The sequence below is a fragment of the Tasmannia lanceolata genome, unplaced genomic scaffold (assembly GCF_043159265.1).
Source record: "Tasmannia lanceolata isolate RefF3 unplaced genomic scaffold, GAP_Taslan_0.1 ptg000048l, whole genome shotgun sequence".
NCBI lineage: Eukaryota > Viridiplantae > Streptophyta > Magnoliopsida > Canellales > Winteraceae > Tasmannia > Tasmannia lanceolata.
The window spans coordinates 418,853-441,118 of record NW_027518725.1 but is presented as its reverse complement, the minus strand read 5'-3'; the positions used below and the strand labels follow the sequence as shown (position 1 = coordinate 441,118).

The 22,266-nt window shown below is 39.9% G+C and overlaps 1 protein-coding gene across 1 annotated transcript; it reads right to left on the bottom strand.

Annotated features, from left to right (window-relative positions):
• Positions 1-7,707: 7,707 nt before the first annotated feature.
• LOC143864203 (uncharacterized) lies at positions 7,708-20,558 on the bottom strand. The gene is made up of 3 exons (XM_077375088.1): positions 20,234-20,558; positions 8,608-8,715; positions 7,708-8,227 (listed from the first exon to the last, which is right to left on the bottom strand). Exons 1-3 carry the CDS (start codon positions 20,519-20,521, stop codon positions 7,916-7,918), a joined length of 708 nt encoding a protein of 235 aa, XP_077231203.1. The 5' UTR covers positions 20,522-20,558; the 3' UTR covers positions 7,708-7,915.
• Positions 20,559-22,266: the final 1,708 nt, after the last annotated feature.

Below are 22,266 nucleotides of genomic sequence, written 5' to 3'. Positions count from 1 at the left end.
TTAGGTCCTGCAGGGGTCATAATAGGGAATTAATTTTTATGGTCTAGACAAAAATTCCCTACCCTTTCTCTGTGGAACCATAAGGCCATGTTTGGCAAATATGGCCCATGGAATATTTTTTCATGGTGGCCAAATATGGCCCAAATGAGTTTTATTGGATAGAGTGCTTAAATCATTGATCAAAGTGTTCTCAATGTAATTTAATTAAACATATGTTTTGTCATTTGGATTAACGAATTGATTGCTAAATGAGTCAAGAATCAAAAGTAGGACATACCTAAAAGTCATTCTTTTTTTAAAGTTTCTTCAGGTTCCATCTTTGAATGTCCCACCTGTAGAAATCCTAAGAGGCTGTTTGGAAATCCTTTAGAGTCCAGGTATTAGTTTGAAAACAGTGTAAAAGAGGGTTCATGATCAAGCTGTTGTGTGCTGTCCTGACGGTGTTTCTTGGATTTTATGTAAGAAATTCATGTTTTAGAAATCTCTCCCGTATCCTGAAATTTCTAAAACCTGGAAACATGGGATGAACTGCTACGCTCTCGCTCACGGAAAAAAGAGCGAAAAATCAGAAAACAACGGCTAGTCCGCTTTTTCTCTTGTCTCTCATCTACAATTTTGAAGAAATCTCTGATTCTAAAACCCCTGTATCGAAACGGCCACTAGGGAAAGCAAACAAACAAACAAAAAACTTTTCATTTCCTCTCACAAACGGCTAATTGCAACTTGCAAGAGAAGTAAATTATTGAAAAACACCTCACATCACATGTTTGGTCCTTCATGGCTTGAAAAACAACATTACATTTTTCACCCTCAATGAATGGAAAATGCAAAAATTCAAGTAAAATATTTGAAAACCCATGTGTGTTTCAAAAATATTACGCCATTTTGAGCCCTTGCTTTGATAATCACACGCCTAGAATATATATTTAATAATGACAGCCAATTTGATAAAAGACACCCACTTCACTTTCTACGGAGATAACAACCTAACACTCATAAGTTAATCTACTTCACATCCACTACACCTTTAATCTACTTTCACTTCACTTTTACACTCAGAAATGACAATCAAATATTGCCTTTAAAGATACAATTGTCCCAAACATCCGCCTTAATTTTGGCATGGTGTACATAAATGGTGGCATTTTATCATTTACTAATGAATAGTTATATTCTAGTCATGAAATACGCTCAGTAATGTAACGTTGAACATGTGGGACAAAAGATTAGGATGTTACGGTCTGCCTCGAGACGGGCACACATGCATCTTTTCAGGCCATGTTTGGCCGCCATGAAAAATTATTCCATGAAATATTTGTGGGCCCAATCACATGAGAGAGAGAGTGTGTGGGGAGAGCATAAGAAATTTTTGAAATGTAGTCTAGATATGTTATCTACACACTAGCTTAAAATACAGTGGAGGGCATATTGTTTAGGTGATCCAAGCCATTCATTTGATCAGCTCCATAGGATCATCCCAACCCTACGATTTGTGGGGGTAAAATGGATGTGTATTAACCTTCACAAATCCGTCCATTTTTTGCCTCAAGATTTGAAGGGTTAGGATGATCGTATGGAGCTGATTTTTTGTAGACACCCTATCTATGTGAGGGCCAATCAAATGAATGGTTTGGATTTCCCAAACAATGTGAGGCTGTACTGTATTTTAAGCTGGTGTGTAGATAACTTATCTACAGTTGTGTGTAGTAACCGTTTTCTCAACAAAAAAAATACATGCTTAAAATAGGATTTTTTGTTTTTATGATTTTAAGGAGCTTTTCAATCTCCCTTCATTCTCCCACTCTCAAGTTTTTCCCCATTCAACCCTCACAATTGGCCCCCACAAATATTCCATGGAATATTTTTTCAAGGTTGCCAAACATGACCTTAAAAATCAAACTAGGTAGGCAGCCATCATCCAAATCAAACATGCAGTCAATTTTTTTGGCCGCAAGGGGTCATGAATGAGTAATTAAGATTGTTGAACATGTAAAACATCATGAGACAACTCACATTGCCTGGGACCTGTACCGAATTACAATCCCATCCATAAGATTAGGACATTCAAAAATCAATTATTTAGCTTTTCTTGGCGGAACCCTAAACGGGGTTTCATCGATAAAGAATCATGATCACACAATCAAGATGGAGACAATGGCTATAGGTCCTAATTTTGGTCGAGATGAAATCAAATAATCAATAGACCCGGTAATTTTATACGGTGAAGGACCTAAAAACCGTCCCTCTCCGGAAAGAGCCTAACCACATCAGTCTTTTTGGTTTTGTCTTCATAAAATGTTATGATCGAAGTATGGGTAGTGATATATCCGCCCCCTTTTTTGCAGCCAGCTCCAATGTATCTATGACTGCAAAGCAGGGTGCAACTCGGGTCAGGTTCAACCTGAGAAAAAGTTAGGTCACTTCGGGTTGAGGGCTTGGGCAGCCCCTACTCGAGTGAAACCTGACATTTTTATTATTAGGATGATTGAAAAGTCGAGTTGGTTCAAGTTGAACTCGGGTCCGGTTCGGGTTGGAAAAATGGGTTCCTCAGGTTAGGTCGAGTTGAACCACATCAGATTGGACTTCGGATTGTGTATGTGGGTCGGCCTCAACTCGACCGAGTGGCACCCCTACTGCAAAGGGGCGTGGCAGCATTCAACGGGCCTGATTGCTATGTACACTGGAGCTACCCGTCCCATGCAAAGAAAAGGGGTGGATTTATCATTTTCCAAAGGCCAAGTTTGGATACCTCATGCTTTTCTATTTGGATTATCATCCCGCACTAATGTGGTCGAGGGAGGGAGAGAGGGACGTCTTGTTGATGTTGCAGCAAAGCCAAGGAGCAGCAAAGGTGAAGGTAATTCCCACAAATATTGATTTCCAAATAATGTCTTGTAGAATAGATTTGAAAATCCGATTTTTTCTTTCACTGTAGATGATTTGGAAATCTAAGGAACTGATCAAAGTACAAATCTCAACTGCAAATGTGAGAAATCCAAATCTAAATCTTGTGGGTATCCAAACGTTGCCTGAAGCATTCATATATCTAATTATTTAGGTGTATATATATATATATATATATATATATATATATATATATATATATATATATATATTTTGGGAAATGATTTATGCGCTCCACTTGTTTGTCGTGTAGTATTTAAAAGGTCCCTTTTAAATACTACACGACAAACAAGTGAGCGCATGTTTATCAAAACATTGGAGCGCTGAAATCATCTCCCTTATTTTATGAGGCACTAATCACCTTCTTTTAGGAAAATGACTAAGTTACCCCTCTCTATCCCCACCGACTGGAAATCGTTTGAAGACAACTCAGCGTTTGGGACCACTCCACGTTTCGAATTTGTGCGTTGAGAAGCAGCCACGACTCGAGAGACTCTGAAGCTGAGGGTCCCACGATACCAAGAAGATTTGTGTCGTGTCGTAGACGTGGCACGAATATCCCTGCTCTAAGACAATACTCTTCATTGCATGATTTTGACTATCATTATGTGGGGCCCATACTGCTTCCCTATTCCCACTTTTTGGACGGTTCTGATTATCTGCACGTGCGGGAAGAATAACTCTTACTTACATCGTACTTTTCATTTGCTATAGAATAAAGAAGAGGAATGCTAAACTGAATGGCGCCCTTGAAAAATCCAAGCCGCAAGGGCCACCACCTTGGATCCATATCACCAATGTGCAGTTATAATAGCACAGAAAAAAGTAATAAGAATAGTAATTGCACATTGGTGACGTGGACCCAATAGGGATCCCTTCTGCAGGTATTTGCAAGGGTGCCATTTAGTTTAGCATTCCTTAATAAATAAATATCATTGATTTGGACACGAACTTGTTTTGATTAGAACTTAGAAGTTTCACTATGTTTTACAGTTCTCTGATTGGCTGTCCTGATCTTTTTGAGAATTGTTATTCTGTAATTGCCTAATAACGATTGTTTTATACGAGGAGAGAGACTCGAAAGGATGGTAACGAGTAAAGGGTGAGATTTTGCTAAAAACAAGGAAAGATTCAGCCAACCTGAACCCAAGCCGACCTGAACTCAACCCGAAACTCTATACGGTTGACCCAAATCCGGTTACGGTGACATCTTTCCCCTTTTACATAGAAAAATTGTAATTTTTTTTTTTTAAATGTAGGATTTTGATGGGGTCAGGTCAACCCAACACCTCAAACCTAACCCGAACCCAGCCTGACTCGAACACAACCCAAACTTTGATTTTTTTGAGTTGAACCCGACCCAAGTTGCACCTCTAAAATGAGAAAAGCAAAAAATAAATAAATTGCAGTTCGAAACTTAAAGCCCGTTACTTGATTTTCTGGTCTTGTAGGCCTGAAAAATGAGATTTTTTGGAACTTTGTTTCGGGGTGTTTAGATTGCCGAAATCAGGTGCTAGAATCGGGAACGGGGGCAAAAATGTCGGAATCTGTTTCCCTCCTCTAAAGGTGGTATTCTGATTACGCCCCATCACAAGGGAGTTTTGATTAGAATTTTTATTTTTTATTTTTTTTTGAATTTTGATTTTTTTTGTAATTCTGTTTCAGGGTGTATCAGAATAGGAATTGGAATATGATTTCGATTCCAATCCCTGACTCCAGCAATCAAAACAAATGTGATGTGTTTATACATGTGTAGCCGAGTCCGCCCCCAGGTCGCAATATTAACCCCAGTTATATAATGATGGGCCTACCGGAAAATATGAGCACAAAATACGGAACACATGTGGGCCCACCAGAACGGCAGTCTAGTTTTGGGCCCCACCCTAACCATGTACGCATAATAGAGGCCATTGATCTTGTAGATCATCGTCTGATGTGGTCCCACGCAGAATGAAGATCAAGGGCCTAGAATCATTCGATCAAGGTAGGGTCAATGAGTCAAGGGATCTGAAACGTAGAGCCAAGAAAGTCCGCTTTTAGGCTCTTGGGGCCCTTGATTTTATTTGGAAATAAGCATGCAAAAAAGTACAGCGGGGCCCATCTCATTGATTGATCTAAACCATTCATTTGTTGGTCCCAGTCATGCACCAAAAATCGTGTCCATTGGATGATCATATGATCCCTAACTTGGACGGCTGAGGAAGTTCAAAATAATGACAATATATAAACCTCTGCCAATCAAACGGTTAGGATCACCTGATGGAGGCGATTTTTTTGGGCACGGCATATACATGGCACAGATGACAGGTTTAGATCATCTAACTAAGTCTCTGTACCATTTCTCAAAGCTGGGACCCGCCTGAAATGATGTGGGCCATATCTAATGTTTCATGTGGGTCCCTTCATTTGATCCTAATATTTTTATGGAGAAATGACCAATGTGGACCCCACAAAATTATGTGGGCCATATCTAAATGTTTCATGTGGGCCCCTTCATCTGATCTAAATATAGAATGAAGAGATGACCAATGTGGGCTCCACAAATTTTTTTAGTAGTGAATCGATTAGCAACTTGTGTAGATTAAGGAATATCAATAGGGAAATGTTATCAGCACTACTGTATCTTGATGAGGGCTCTCCTCACTTTATTAAAAGTACAGTATGGCCCGCACCATAAGATGATCCAAACCGTCCATTAGATGGGCAACAGCCTAAATAGGTTGTAACCCAAAAATTATTTCCATAGGTTGATCCTAACCCTCCGATCGATTGAGGGTTAGGATCAACCCTCTAACATTCAGATCGGAGGGTTAGGATGAACCTATGGAAATGATTTTTGAGGAACAACCTATTTAGGTTGTGGCCCATCTAATGGACGGTTTGGATCAACCTATGGAGCGGGCCATATAGTACTGCCCTCATCAAAATACAGCAGTGCTGATAACATATCCCTATCAATATTAATCCCCAATATCATATGTTATGTTACTGTGGGAAATGATGACACGTTTGATTGGGAATCTGGGTACTGACATGAGGTGCGATGGAAATGGTAAGCAGCTTTTGTTAGACAAATAGGGGAGGACTTGACTTGTTGGGAGAACATTAATAATTGACATTTCCACTGAGTGGTGGGTGCAACCATGTTCCATTGAAAATTTGAGGGCAGGTCTGGCTATATAAATTTAGCTTCTTCATGTGGTGATGGGGGTAGGAGAATACAAAAGGCTGGGAAATCAGGAAATAGAAAACTCTACTCCAAATGTGATAGACTTTTTCCTTGTTTTTTAAACAATTACTCACCCTCAACTCATTCTTGTCTTCTCAAATCTCACTTTCTCCCACCTGCCCTACCCCTCTTGCACCACTTGGAGACATTTATCATGAAGAAATATTCTTGGCCAGTCATGGCCTTAAAGAAAAAAGTTATTCCATGGAAAATTTGTACTGGAATTTTTTCTATGATGGATTTTATTTTACACCTCGGGTGATGCCAATCATTTTACAACACATCTTTTGATAAGGTGAGTCTTTTGATAAGGTGAGGCCCATCATTTTACGTCCATGCATAGGTGGGACCAACCATTTTACGCTTCATGTTTTGATAGGGTAGCGCCCACTGTCTAAACCAATACTCATGAATATAGTGGGCCCCACCATTTTACACACATGAGTGACCCATGTTCTCCACCCAAATCTATGCAGAGGGAGGGGCCCACCATTTAAAATCATGTTTTCATGAGGTAGATCCCACCAAATCCACTCAAACCCATGCATTGGGCAGGACCCACCATTTGCCTTATGGGGTGGGGCCATTATGTTTCACCCATGCATCGCATGGGCCATGAATGCTAGTATAAGTATAGTGTTTACCAGAAAAAAGATTATTTCACCTCCCTCGCTACTTCCCGAATCCCCAAATCAGCCCATTCATTTTTTCCTTGGAGGGTTGTGATTAACAAACATGTTTATTAAGTCAGAATAATCTCAGCCATTCACAAAAAGTGAATAGGCTGATTTCGGGCGACACACTTAGTCACGGCGGAGGTGAAACAGCCTCCATGAGAGGAGAGAGATGAGAGAGAGAGAGACAATTGAGACGAGGGTGAGAAGTGACTAAAAATCAGGAAAAAGTCGATCGATTCTCACCCCTTTCAGACACTAGTTTCCTGATTTTTAGCCACTTCACCCACCCTATCTCTCACTAACTGGAGACTAGTTTATCACAAAAAATCTAATGGTTGCCAAACGTGTCCTAAGCCTTGGCTTCATTTCTAATGACTCGAGCTTGGACAACGCTCGGACAACCCGCCCTTGTGAGGGGACAAGGGCTGGAACGGCTGCTAATACCCAGGAGCAACAACCAGCCGGAAAGGCAAAATGAGAAACTGAATCTCTCCCACAGCTGAAAAGCACCCCTGCTGCCTTTATCGTTGTGTGCTCTAATCACATGCACTTGACCATTCTTCCATGGTTTTTTTACACAATCATACCTCATTCTTTATTTAACATCTTCATAATTAGTTGTTATATAAACAGTTCCTGAAAAGGCATCAACAACCAATAAAGATTGTCCAAAAAAGAGTGGAGGACCAATATGAAAACGAGCCCAGATATCCTCCTAAATGTGTTGTAAATTGAAAAAGTCATGCATTTTCCAAATTTATCCTGAATTCTTCTCAAGCATTTTCCGAAGTTTTCGAACATTTGCCACGCTAAACTATTCTTGAACATGAACTGTCTGACTGCAATCCTGCATGCTCAAGAATATGAACAAAAGCAATACTAACCAAGCATGACCAATTGGCAAAAGAAACAATATTGCAATTAGTATCAGTCAACTAGAAAGTCTATGTAGATTTACAGCGACTCTTTCCAAGCAAGGGAAACAAGAACCAGATAAAACTCAAAAAAAAAAAAAAAAAAACCGAAATGGACAAAAGGACAACAACACATTCAGGGAAATCGCACATACGTAGGTTGCAAGTTCAGTGTGACCTGCATAAACTGGCTAGAAGAAACTGTTGAATTGGCTGGTGAGAGAACCTTTGAGGTTGGAATAAAGGTTGTAAAGAGAGTACTGGCGAAGATTGGAAACCTCGTACCATGAGTTGAGTACCGCATCGTGCTTATCTGTACCCGAAAAAGCCAGCTGGATGCCGAGGCTACAGTCAACTGAGCCTCCCTGGGTTTTACAATTCGAGGTTTTGATTGCACAGTCCTGCTGGTTGAGGCAAACAAAAGACGAATTCCCTGAACATGAAGCGCATCCGTCCCTCTTCCAATATAAGTTCTGAAGGGTACCCTTTTGGAATTCAAGGATCTGCATACAAGCACACATACCAGGTAGAAAAATGATGAGATGGAGGCCATGTTTGGCAACCTTGAAAAAATATTCCCTGGTACATTTGTGGGGCTAGTTGTGAGAGATGGGGTGAAGAGGGAGAAAATTGAGGGGGTGGGAGTGAGGATAGCATGAAAACCTCCAAAAAATTAGGAAAATAAAAAACTAACTTTAAGTAGTTATTTATTTTTCAGAGATATATGATGCTCTCCACTCCTACCAACTCAAGTCTCTCCCTGATCTACCTCCTACCTTTTATTACAATTGGGCCCACGAATATTCCATGGTGTCCAAACATGGCTGAAATGGAAAAATAAGGTCCCGGTCACGCACATATACCAATCCAATTGCTTGCTTACCAGAGTAGAGCTCGTTATGATGTAGGTGCCATTTGCGACAAAAGTAGGGATGGATCTTGCAGCATACTTCCGACCAGCAAATGCTACCATGTACCCACCATATGTAGCCTGCAAAAACCCATGTGGTTACTCCACTGCAGATTGAACTCCTCCATATAATGATGCGATCCTTTTAAAACAATCAAGTTGGTGATACTGGAGATGAGAAACAGGAATAAAACTACCAGTGATGCAGTAAGAAACAAGCAAGAAATTAGAAATTCTTTCACTTTTTTCTATTGATAAATTAGAGCATTATTGCCAGCAAGAGAGACAGAAAGGCATCCACCCATCCATATGAGCTCAATCCCAAGATGCGCATGAAGTCAACCTCCCTAGTGGGAATATTACCAAGTGATTGCTTTTCTTGCCTTAAAAGCATGCAAGGCCTTAATGTCTCTTAATCTATCAAGAGGTTACAATTTCCACAAGATGCAAGAGGCCTCAATGATAATCCATACGCCCAATGCTACAAAAAATTGGTGCACAGCAGGCCCTTCTGCAATGCCTGTCTCACCTAGACAAATTTTCCAAAACACAAGCCTCCAGAAAAAGTCTTAAAGACGACATGTGATACAAAGATAAAATCATTCAAACTAAACAGTCCAAACCACCTCTGGAAGCCTTTAGTGGATCTTTTAAATTGCTGTGCTACTGGTCCTTTTGGGGATCATTTTTTTTAAAATAAAAATAAAAATTGACATTGGTATTTATAAATCATACTTATAAGTACATGAGAAAGGGACCAGGAGTCCCCCATGAATACAAGCATGGTGGCATTAGAGCATGCTCCAATGCCGAAAAAGAAGAAAGAGAAATCAAAAGATGCTAACTGACCAAACCCCTAACCATTCCAAGACAGAATCAACACAAAACTCCTTTTGCGATCTCCAACAGAGATCTTGAATACAACTCCATCCCAAAGCCGATCAGATCTATCCATTCTACCGGCCAGAAGACTCCCCTAAGCAGCAGCAAACAAATAAATGTCCCGAGACAAATCGGGCCTCTGCATCGTTTCATACACACACCTTGCTATTATTTTTTACTCAGATTATGGAGAAAAATACATCCAGGAAAAGATTTCCCGAGTAGCGAAGAACAAGGTTCCTCAAGCACACTATGATGTTCCTTTACTATTCTCTTATTAGAGCCCTTCTTTGAGTAATACCACTGGAAGCCAGCCACAAACAAATCCTCCTAGCAAATGAACTGTAACCGTCGCAACAAAAGAATCCACAACAACCCTAACAACCTGAGAAAATACCTTCCACCAGAGCCTGTCACCCTAAGGGTGCGTTTGGATTGTCGGAACCAGGAATCGGTATAGGTATCAGATTACAATCCAATTCCAATTCCCTTCGTAAACGGCTAATGATTCCAATTCCAGTGTTTGTGTAAGCACTAGAATTTGTCTAGGGAATCAGTGATGATTTCAATTCTAGCGTTTGGTAGCATCCGGAATGAAATCAAAATTTCAATTAATATAATGAACTTATAATAAATCTATATATTTTTCATTTAATTTATATTGTTACTCTTAATTTCCATGTTATATTTGAACTCCATTAATCACAGTGACCATTCAAAATAAAAACTACGAGAGAGAACTGGCCATTACTTGTATATATATAGAAGAGTGATGAATCGACCCTCCTAATATCTTAAATCGACCCCATGTTTCTCTCTCGTATCTCTTTATCTCTCTCTAAGCACTGCCATATATTGGGGTTGATTTAAGATATATGGGGGTCGGTTTATCACTGCTATGTATAACTAAAAGATTGACGCTAGAGAAATGCCATTGCTAGGTTAATATAATATTCTAGAGTTTGCCCCTTCTTTCTTTTATTTTGTTACTCTTTCCAATGTATAATATAAAATGGGATTTGCTAGCGTCCATGGCAGAAAGCATTTTGAGGCTGATCTGTTGCATGTCAAAGCAGCCAGCTCGTGAATGAAGACAAAATCTGCTGCAAAGTGAGCCTGCGTGTTGCTTTCTGCGATGGTCCCTAGCAAATCCCACATAAAATATATATTTGTCCTCTTTCACTGAGGCATAATCCAATCTAATATTTTATTATATATTTATTTTCACTCCTCTCTTATCAAGAGAGCTCTAATATTATATTATATATTTCTTTCAATTCTAGTAGATTCTGACGAGATTAACAGGTGGCCTCTGTTTTCTTGCTTTAAGCCATTTTAGCATCTTCTTCCTTTTTTTAATACAAATTGAAAAACAGAAGATGGAAGCAAAACCTTGTATTCGTCGTGGAATGAAAAAGGAAGAAAATCATGGCGTGATGAAGGAAGCCGTTGTCTGTTTAGAATTGCCGGAGATAACCCAACAATAAATACCTTGGTTCCGGTATTGATTTGCAGCATAGCGGAAATATCGATGTTTAGAGAAGAAGAGACGAGAGAGAGAAGCTTAAGAAAGGAAAGACGTAATACTGGAAGGTAATATGAGATGAGATTTCACGCCTTTTTTTTCTCCCAATTCCAGGAATCAGAATACCACCCCCTTGGGCGGGTATCAAAACGCGCTCAATATTCCAACGTTTTTTCCGCCTGGAGTCGAGCAACGTTTCCCATTCCGTTTTGAAAACGAAACCAAACGCCGGAATCCCCTAAGTCGGTATCAGATACACATACGGATTCATGATTCCGGCCATCCAAACACACCCTAAGAGACCATCTAAAACCAGGATAGCTGCTATCCGCCAGAGAGTTTCCTAAATACGACCAATACTACCAACAAGACTCCTTTCCAAAAAATCCGAGACCAAAGACCGAAAACAAAAGTCCAGAAGAAAAAGGAGATGGGTCAGGGAAAATGAAACCAAAAGACCTGAAATAAAACTATTTACAATACTGGATAGACCCCTCTAGATATTAAGAGCATTGAGCTCTCGTTTCCCTTTTCCTTCTGCTTTTCATTTCTCCTTTCTTTCACGACAATCCTTCTCTTCCATTGCCAAGAACACAATTTTTGTTTCCCCGATATTTTCCTCATAACCTATATCGAAAACATCCCCTATTGACAACATTTCATCAAATTCGTCAGTTACCTTCTCCTTACCCTCGGATACCTGATCCTCCTACAAGTTCCCATCCATTTCTTTTCCTTTTCCATCTTCCGCAATTGAAAGTCGCGAGAGAACCTTTAGACTGACCTCCTTGTCCAGAGAATCCCTAGACGACTTTGATTCATCATCAGGAGCCTCAGCTGGTAGCTCCAAACCTCTATTCACCTCCGCCATCTCCGCTTCCCAACGCTGATGCCTTTCTCTAAGCTCCGCCTCAAAGGCCTCTTTGAAATGAGGAAGTTTATAGACAGGTACACATATTTCTTTGACATTATGGTGGCCAGTCAGATTGAAAAATTCCTCCGCATTCTCTCTCACGTCCTTTTTGAACTGCTTCCAATCCTTTTTCAGAATCTTCATTGCAATCTCTTTTGGAGTCAGATTCCACAGAAGCCTTCTGCTCATCATAATTTTGGGGATAATTGATAAAAGGCAAAAACTTTGGATGACTACCATGTACAAAATAACTTGGGGAGTTTCAACAAAATGCAACAAAAGTATATTTGAAGAGAAAGTTACTTCAAGGTGGAGAGTCATTGGGTACATCAATCTGGCAATCATCAATGGTGCTCTAGTGAGAAGGGACTTTTGGGGCTTATCATTTGAAATAGAAGGAGCTTATTTCCAGCCATAGAATGCTGGATAGAGAAGCAGCTAGGTGGTTAGTCCCAATGTTTTAGAACTCTTCGACTTGTCGAGTGCATACCATTTTAAGGTCGTCCAGTGATGGAGTTTTAAACTTAGCCAAGTTATGTTTAGTCAAACACAAATCTAACTACTCAGAGATCTGACTTTTCAAAGAGCATCTCGACCATTTTTTCTAGTCGAAGAACCCTTTCTATTTCCCCATTTGAATAATAAAATAACATAAATCAATAAATTTTCAAATCACTTACCTGTGATACATTGATTCCTTTCTTCTTTTTCATTTATACCAATGAAGCTCCACTTGGCAGCTAGATAGATTTTCCTTTGGTTATTGGTTTCTCATGTCGTCAGTCACCCTCTTTCATTGTTGGTCAATCTTCTCATGACCTTCTTTGCTTTTTCATGCCACCCTTCAATCTTGTTACATCGTTGGCACTTGACAACTAGGTTTTTTCGTCACCCCCTCTTTCGTTGCCATCAGCTGGGGCTTCATTCGCCATCTTCTCAACGGAAGTAACCCATAAACCACCTTCTAAAAGTTTAAACCCTTTCTCTTTCCTTTTTCTTAGGTAACTTTTTTTTTTTTTTTTTTGAATGGTATTTTCTTAGGTAACTTGTAAGCCCTCAATCAATTTAAGCTAAAGGAGATGATAAATCAGCCCCATTTGTTAAGTATGGATGCCCTTTTGGGTATAATATTAGGTTGAATCACTGGGTGATGAAGATAATAGGCCAATAGGTGGCATATTTGCCCATTAGGATTTATATTTCCATGTTATTTAGTTTAGGAATTTATTTTCCATATTATTTTAGTTTCTAGGAATTTTATTTCAATATTTAATTTTTAGGGATTCTTAAATTAGGCAGTTTCCTTATTTTAAGAACTTCTAATTGCCTATATATAGACCTTATGTAGTAGAGATTATTAACTTTTGATGATTAATAAAGATTGATTCTCCCCCCCTACTGTTTTCTTCTTCTTCTCCTCTTCTCATATTCTTCTCTTCTCCCCTAATTTTGTCTCTTCTTCTCCTTCCCCTATTCTTCTTCTATTCTCTTCTTCTTCTTCTATCCCCTTTCGTCTATTTCTCTCCCCTTTCTTCTATTTCCTTCACGGTGCTGCATCACTGGGATTCTAATTATTTCATAGGGTTTTACTTTTTGCTATGGCGCCCTTTAGAGATCCACTGCAACCCTAACTTCAGGCCTTGTTCCCTTTTCCGGCAATCACTATAGCCCTAACCTCTCACCCCGATACCCACATCTCCAGGTCTTGTCCAATACAAGAGCAATTTATTAAGGTATAACTATTTCGGCGGGTTTAATAACTCACTTAATTTGGCTGAGTCAAGAAAGTACCCAATTGAACTGAGCCAACTCGAAATGCCCATGACAAAGTTTCAGGCCACATCCAAGTTTTAAAACACTAGTTAGATACTGCAGAAAATGAAATAGAGTTGAGATTCAAGCGGAGCTCCCTTCGTAATCTTGGCCCAATTAGGTAAGGGGGGCCACTAAAAGTGAAGGGATTTTTCCATTTAGTCCCTACTTTGCAAAATATTATCCAGTTAGTCATTAAGAATCATTTATTGCCTAAGAATTTAGGATTTTCAAAAGAAAATTCTAAAACATCCCTAACACTAAATTCCATCTATTGTTGTTAGATTTAAATTTACCAACTTACAGGTTTACGCTTAATTAAAAGCTTAACTTGTTTTACTTTCCCCTCTCGTGCATTGGCTTTTTCGCAGAAGGATTTCTTACAGGCACGGTGGAAGGCTGCCAAGGAGAGAAGAATAAAGAAGAAGAAAAACAAACAAAACAAAGATGGATTGGTCGTGGGTTCCATCACTAGCTACCCGCTCGCTGAAGGGTTAAGATGGCACCAACAGGGCGGGACATCCAATTCCGCACCAACTCTGACCAACTGATAGTTAGCCGATGTTAGGTGGTTCAGAGCCAAAGAGAAAAAATAGAGAAAAAGAAAAAAAATGGGGTTTTAGCAATGATCGCTGGTTTCATCATCGGTTTTCCAGCTACCAACTGTCAGCTGAACAAGGGATCAGTGCCCATCCGACAGGGATTCCCACACCATCGTCAGCTGTCACAAAGGCTATACAAAAACCAACTGAGATAAACACCAGAGGGATAGTTTCTACGAGTTTGATGCCAGCCAGATTTCGATAACTGTGGCCAATCACCTTATTTAATTTATCCTTTCCTTTCTTATTTTCTTGAATGTTGACAGCCTTATTTCAAATCATCCCTACACCATTAAGATCCATAGAATCATTGTCCTCGAGGGTCTCCGTGGAAGTCAGTAGTTAGAGCCTGACAACCCTAGGTATTTGTATGGACCCGAAAAATTCCAATAATGGCAGCCATTAAATATGAAATGGTGTGGAATTTTTCTCTGCTTGCAACCAAGTAAAAGATGATGCAGTGAATTCAGCATGCCTTAGTATGGGGAAACCACACAAAAAGCCAACTACAAATGCGAGACGCATAAGCGAAAGAAACATATTAGATTTCACGATAATGAAGGTTCATTATTGCTTCAAGTTGCAAAAGGCCAAAAAGGTATGGATCATCACAGGTTGAAGACAATCATAGTTACAAAGCATTTTTAAAAGAGGATGATAACGAAACCAGAGAAGTAGTCAATTGGTCATCATGTGGTGCAAACGAACGGTGCTTCGAAAAGGAGATGATAATGAAACCAGAGAGGCAGCCAGCGAGGCTTTGGTTTTTAAAGAAAACAAAGAAGACAAGGTAGGACAAAGCTCTTGTGATAGGAAAGAAGAAGTAGGGAATTAGAAGGAAGATAGAACAGAAAGATGTGCAAATCATATTGTAGATTGAAACCTTAAAATAAATTAAATTCATGATGTATTTCCCACCCTTAACCCGAATTCTATGCCTTTGAGAAGGAAAGAGAAGAAGCTAAGGAAATAAAATGATAAGATTCTCCTTCCGGGTAACATAACAACACCTCCTTTTCGAAGATATTTTTTTTAGACTCCTTCTGGGTAACATAACAATACCTCTTGTCATCTGGAGAATCTGAAACTGATGCGAGTGGACCTCTCTTCTCTTATTTCCCGATAAGGGGAAGGAGAAGATGAGGAGTCTCCACTAGGGAGCTCCCATGTAATATGATGTATATATAGGAGCCCAAATAGGGTTACATAGTACAAAGACTATAATACCCATCAACAATGCATAATGACCAAAATACTCTTCAACACCCCTCTCAAGATGGAGTGTATATACCATACAACTCCACAACCAGCTTGTTACAAAGAAAACTACAATAAACAACTATAATATCCCTACTACAAAAAAAGCAATAATCCATACACACAGCCAGCTTGGTACAACACTCCCCCTCAAGCTGGTGTGGTGAATACATATAGAAAAACATAACAAAAAATAGCAACAGCCATAGTGAGCATAGCAGCGAGATCAATGGCCAACAGAAAACAACAGCTTCCCCCCTAAGTCAGAGCAATGACAAACTAATCTGCATACCAACGATCAATGGCTAACGACGAGATCAACGAGCGAACAGAAGCGGAGAAATAGCAACGAGCCACGAACAAAATAAGCACACCAAAGGCACGCACACGAACGACATTGAAGTACTACGAACAGAGACATCAGCTGAGCAGAGCCAATAGAAGAACTCCAACCAATAAGAAGGTGATCGGATGCAACAGCCAACGAACAAGGGGCTCAACAAAGGAGCGAACATCAATCAACCAATGTCAGCCAAATAGAACATCGCCTGGGAAACAACCACAAGGCCGAAAGCAACGCCAACGACCAAGCATATAGCCACCAACAACAAAAAGGCCGAAATCAACGCTAACGACAGGGCATATAGCCACCAACAACAAAAAGGTCGAATGCAACGCAAACGACCAGGCATATAGCCGCTAACAACAACAAGGCCAAACGCAACGCAAACAACTGGGCATATAGCCACAACAACAAGGTGGATTGCAATGCAAACCATAACAACCACAACAATGGCGTAAAACTACGCCAAGGCAACTACACACGTGTAGAAGCACCAACACTGTGGATTGCAACGCAAACCACTACAACAACAACAAAGGCGTAAAACTACACCAAACAACTACACTCACCATGTAGAAGCATCAACAAACATGACTCGCAAAGAGAGTCAACTACAACAACAATCAACAGATCAAAAGGTTGAAATAAAATCAGCCCATCACCACAACGATCAACAACCAACCAAGCTAACGGGGTGAGATAAAACTAGCCCCCCACGCTTCCATTGCACGGACAACCAACCAATGACCAATGAAGCACCACAACCAACCAACCAACCAACCAACAACAACAACAACCACAATAAAAGGCGTAAAACTATGCCTAGGTAACTACACATGCCTAGAAGCACCAATAGGGTGGATACCATGTTAGAAGAAGTGGATAAGGAAGAGAAAGGAGAAGAAGAGTGAGGGAGAAGATGAGGAGTCTCCACTAGGGAGCTCCCATGTAATATGATGTATATACAGGAGCCAAAATAGGGTTACATAGTAAAAAGACTATCAAACCCCTCAACAATACATAATGACCAAAATACTCTTCAACAGGCATTATTGTCTTACCAGATATACTTATATCCCCTGAATAAGGCCATTCAATACTCAAGAAGAACCAATGAATTGGGCCTTAGCTACGTAGGAGTTCCACGGGTATTCCGTAACCAAACAAGAAAATGGCAGGAGATTTTGAGTGGAACAATCATGAAGAACAAGGCTAAAATGAAGCCCCATCCCCCACGCACCCACCAACAACACCACCACCACAACACAATCAACTATATAAAGCTGAAGTTTCTCGGATGCTTCCTTGGTAATTGGAGCCTGGAGACCATATAAATCATCGGCGTAATCAAGATTACGGAAATAGATAATTGGCATCCTATTAAACCCCAACCCATCTACTACTAGATTTCATCTCTAGGAGCTATTACCTTCTTATAGGTCTGATGCACAGTAGGATGCTCATTAAGTCACTGGAAACCCACTAAGCAATTGGTTGGACTTCTATTTCTCAGGGAATCCCCAAATCACATATTCATTCATTGTTCTTGGGTATCCAAAATCTGGAACTCTTTTTAAGATTATTCAAGGCAGAGTTCCCAATTTGACCGAGCTACCAGATTTTGGTCTTGATGGCGTATGCCCATGTGGAATAAGAGACTCGTGTTTGTGGAGCATTCCTTTTCTCTTAGCCCTTTGGATTGTTTAGAAAGATCATAATGACCATATTTTTAGTGGAAAAGCAAAAATTTAGGTATTCATGGGGATTGTGGTTAAGCCGCATATCAACACAAAACATAGGCTGAAGTGCTGAACAAAAGCAGCACTCATTTGGCTAATCAGTGTGCCATTTCCATTGAGCAGGAGGAAACAATTGATCATATATCCATCCACTACAAGCAAGCTACTGCAGTTTGGAACATAATTTTTGAATGGCTTGAGATGGAGTTGGTTCTCCATTTCTCTTTTGGGTGGAAGAGAGGGGGGATGACCTCCTCAAGGGTTGGTATAGCCGCCACTTGGGAAGTTTGGGGGGGAATTTTGTGAACCATGGCACCCGTTGCTACTGTTTGGGCTTTATGCATCGGAAAGAACAACTGCTCTTTTGAAGGCAAAATGTTCCACATATCTCGCATCATCTGTAACATTGTATGTCACTTGATTAATTGGGCCATAGCAAATAAGGAGTTCTGCAGACATTGCCACCACTTGGAAAGTTCAGGGATGACCTTCTTAAGGGTTGGTATTGCCACCACTTGGGAAGTTTGCGGAGAATTTTGTGAACCGTGGCATCCTTTGCTACAGTTTGTGCTTTATTCATTGAAAGGAACACACATTCTTTTGAAGGCAATACGTCCCACGTATCTCACATCATCTGGAGCATTGAATCTCTCTTAATTAATTGAGCCGTGGCACCCTTTGCTACGGTTGGGCTTTATGCATCAAAAGGAACACCTACTCTTTTGAAGGAAAAACATCCCACATATCGGGGAGAATTTAGTTAACCATGGCACCCATTGCTATGGTTTGGGCTTTTTGCATCTAAAGGAACACACTCTTTTGAAGGCAAAAAGCCCCACCATATCTCACATCATCGGGAACAACAAATCTTCCTTTGATTAATTGGGCCATAGCTAAAAAGGAGTTATGCAGGCATTTCTTTTGCATCCTATCAAGAAGACGGAAGGAAATTTTGCAGGGAAAAACAAAGAAGGATATGGTTAACATGAAGTGCCCCCACGGCCCCACCCCAATCAACTATATAAACCGAAACTTTGATGGATGCTCCCTCGTTAATATGAGCCTGAAGACCATATCAGTTCATCGAAGTAATTGACATTAGGGAAATAAATCATTGACATCTTGTTAAACCCCAACCCATCTATCACTAGATTTCATAATACTTGTATCTCTATGGAATCATTGAGAACAATCGCCTTCTTCTGGGGCACTATGCATGGCAAGATCCACACTGGCAACCCATATCCCAAAAGAAAATTATATTAACAGCTGGGCTTATATTTTTGTGGGTCCCTGTGGGAATCCCCAGGTCGAAGTTGCTTGAAACGGCTTAATCTAATGTCTCATGTAAATCCATCCAAAAATTCGATTGCACCTAACTCCCTCAACACAATCAAATGGCTTGAGGATTTTTCCCTTCCTTGGAGTGTAGCTTTACTGTAATTGTGCTAGTTGATGTTGTAAGGCGACTTGTCCAACGTTATATCCTGGTCTAAAAATTCCGATTCAAGTCCATGGAGATTGACTACATACTCAACTCAACAAAGCCTTTGTCCCAAACTAGTTGGGGTCATCTAAATAAATCCTTTAGAAAAATTTCATGAAGAAGGTGAAAGGAATCTACCCGGCTCTAATCCTGGCTCTAGTTGGGTTCTTCTACATGAATCATTTTCTTCCATTCTATCATATCCAAGGTCATGTTCTCTGTTATGTTTCTAGCTATCAAGTCTTTCCTGACTGTTTCTACCCAAGTTGTTATCGGTCTGCCCCTACCTCTTTTTACTCCATCAATTTGGCACTAGTTGCCTCTTCTCACCGGAGCATCCAAAGGCCTACGTCGGATATGTCCAAACCATCTTAAGCGGTGCTATCTCATCTTTTCCTCAATTGGTGCGACCTCCACCTTTTTACGAATGTCTTCATTTTTAATTCTATCTAACCTCGTGTGGCCTTACATCCATCTAGGCATTCGCATCTCCACTACACTCATCTTATGCAAATGCTGCTTCTTGGTGGCCCAACATTCTGAGCCGTACAGCATGGCTACCCTCACAGCTGTCTTATAAAACTTTCCCTTCAAGTTGGTAGGGATTTTACGGTCGTACAAAACTCCCGAGGCAAGCTTCCACTTCAACCAACCTGCTCTTATTCTATGGTTAACATCCTCTTTAATCTCTCATTCCTTATGTATAATTGACGATATTGACTACATATATAGATGAAATCATCTAGAGTTTTAGGACTTCTGAGTTTTCTTTTCACCATGTTCCTTGGAGTGCTGACAATTTGGTGGATAAATTGGCCAAGTCTAACCCTATGGAATACACAGAAAATACAGCAGAGAAAATAAATAAATACAAGGAGACTAATAGAAGGACATTAATCCAGACAATGAAAAATTAATCTCTATCCCTAACCCTAGCCGTAGATCGATATACCAAGCGATTATTTTTTAAAAAATTCAAAGATGATATTAATCTAGGGTTTCAAAAAAAAGTAAATCGAAGATCGATTGAAGAACAGTACCGGAGAGAAATTGGTAGTGTTGATTGTGAGGAGAGAGATCTCATCGACTTTAGGGCGAAAAATTGCGAGCTGAGCGTTGGAGAGAGTGAGACGACGATCGCAAGGAGAGAGCTCGACCTGGTTTTGGAAGAAAGAATCTCTGGTTGAGAATGCGATTCCAAATGTGAATCCATCCCATCTCTGGATCTTTGTATCCAAACAGGGTTGGAATACGTTGTTCGTGTCTCCAGCTTTGGATAATCCGATTACTGTGGCGATTATTATCATCGTTATCATCACCATCGCCATGGCCGAAATTAATCGCTTATTTCTTCTTCTTCTTCTTCTTTTTTACAGTTGTTCTAGGAATTTTGTTTAAGGAGGAGAAGACCTGTGAAAAGCGGTTCCATTTGGAATAAAAATAAGAAGGTCAAAATGACGATAGTACCCCTTAGGTTTTGTTTAAGATTGCAAGAAAACATTTCTTATGGAATTTGTTTTCTCGGGGATTTTTTTTTTTGCCTGTTTTGGGTGTCCGCAGAATTAAAAGGGGCGGATTTATAATCTCCCCAACTTATATGGGCATGTTAGAAAGGTCTGGCTAGCAAAACAATGGTCCAACCACGGTCGATGGATCCAAAATCTAACGCGATTATGTTTTGATGTCATTTTGTTTGGATAATTACCTAAAGGTCCTATTTGGTTTGCACTAATTTTCCGGAAATGTTTGGAAGGAAAAAAATATAATTTGGAGAATCTTCACCATTTCCTTGAAATTAATTTAGGGATAATTACATTTACACGCCCTCTAGTTTCTGACATATCCACTTCCACCCCTATAGTTTAAAACGTGACAAATACACCCCTGTACTTTCAATTTGTTTAAGGTTTGCCCCCTCAGCTGAAGGTTCGTCCATAGATTGAAGGGTTAGGATGTCCGATGGAGCTGATTTTTTGGGCACACTCTATCTATGCCAGGACCCATCAAATGAACGCTTTGGATCATCCAAATAATGTGGGCCCATACCCGAATCCAAACACTACCAAAAAATCATCCAAATAATGTGGGCCCACATTGTTTGGATGATCCAAAGCGTTCATTTGATGGGTCCTGACATAGATAGGGTGTGCCCAAAAAATCAGCTCCATCGGATCATCCTAACCCTTCAATCTATGGACGAACCTTCAGCTGAGGGGGCAAACCTTAAACAAATTGAAAGTACAGGGGTGTATTTGTCACGTTTTAAACTATAGGGGTGTAAGTGGATATGTCAGAAACTAGAGGGGGAGTAGAGGGGGAGTAAATGTAATTTTCCCCCAAAGGACAATAGTTGCTCTCTTTCTTAATAAAAAAAAAAGTTTTTTTAGTAGGTAAGCTAGGATTGAAGCTGGAACCATAGGGTTGAGATACAGAGTCTCAACTAGGCCTGGAAAAAAGCTAGGATTTCCCTAACGATTTTTTTTTTAAATTTTATTAATATATGCCATTATTTGCAGCTGAAGGCCTCGGGCTACCATTCGCCCGCCATATTTGGGATTTTCGAATGAAGAGAGAGAGCCAAAACCACAACGGGTGTGAACCATGCCTCTGCTGGATGTGGCATCCTCAATGAAACTGGAACCCTAATTGTAAGATATCACATTGATTATAGTCATGGTTTTAAATTTTGGTTTCGGAATGCGTTTCGTCCTCACCGAAACCAAAATTTAAGCCGAAATGGGGTACACCATTAAAAAATAATATTTTATTTAATACTTAATTTCGGCCAAAATTTCCGAAATTTTGGTAATTTCGGAAAAATGCTATATAGTTAGAATTTTTGAGATTTTTGGCTTGATTTTCACAAAAATTTGGATGAAATATTAAAAACCTGAAATTTCTGTCGAAATCCAGTACCATTTCGGGTATTGGCGATTTTCGGTTTCGGTGCTTACCAAAATCCAAAATTTCGGATTTTGGTCGAAATTTAAAACCATGATTTATAGTACATGACTCCTTTCAAGGGCCCAAGTGTCAGACTTCGACACATATAAAGTGTCAATTTTGACAAACC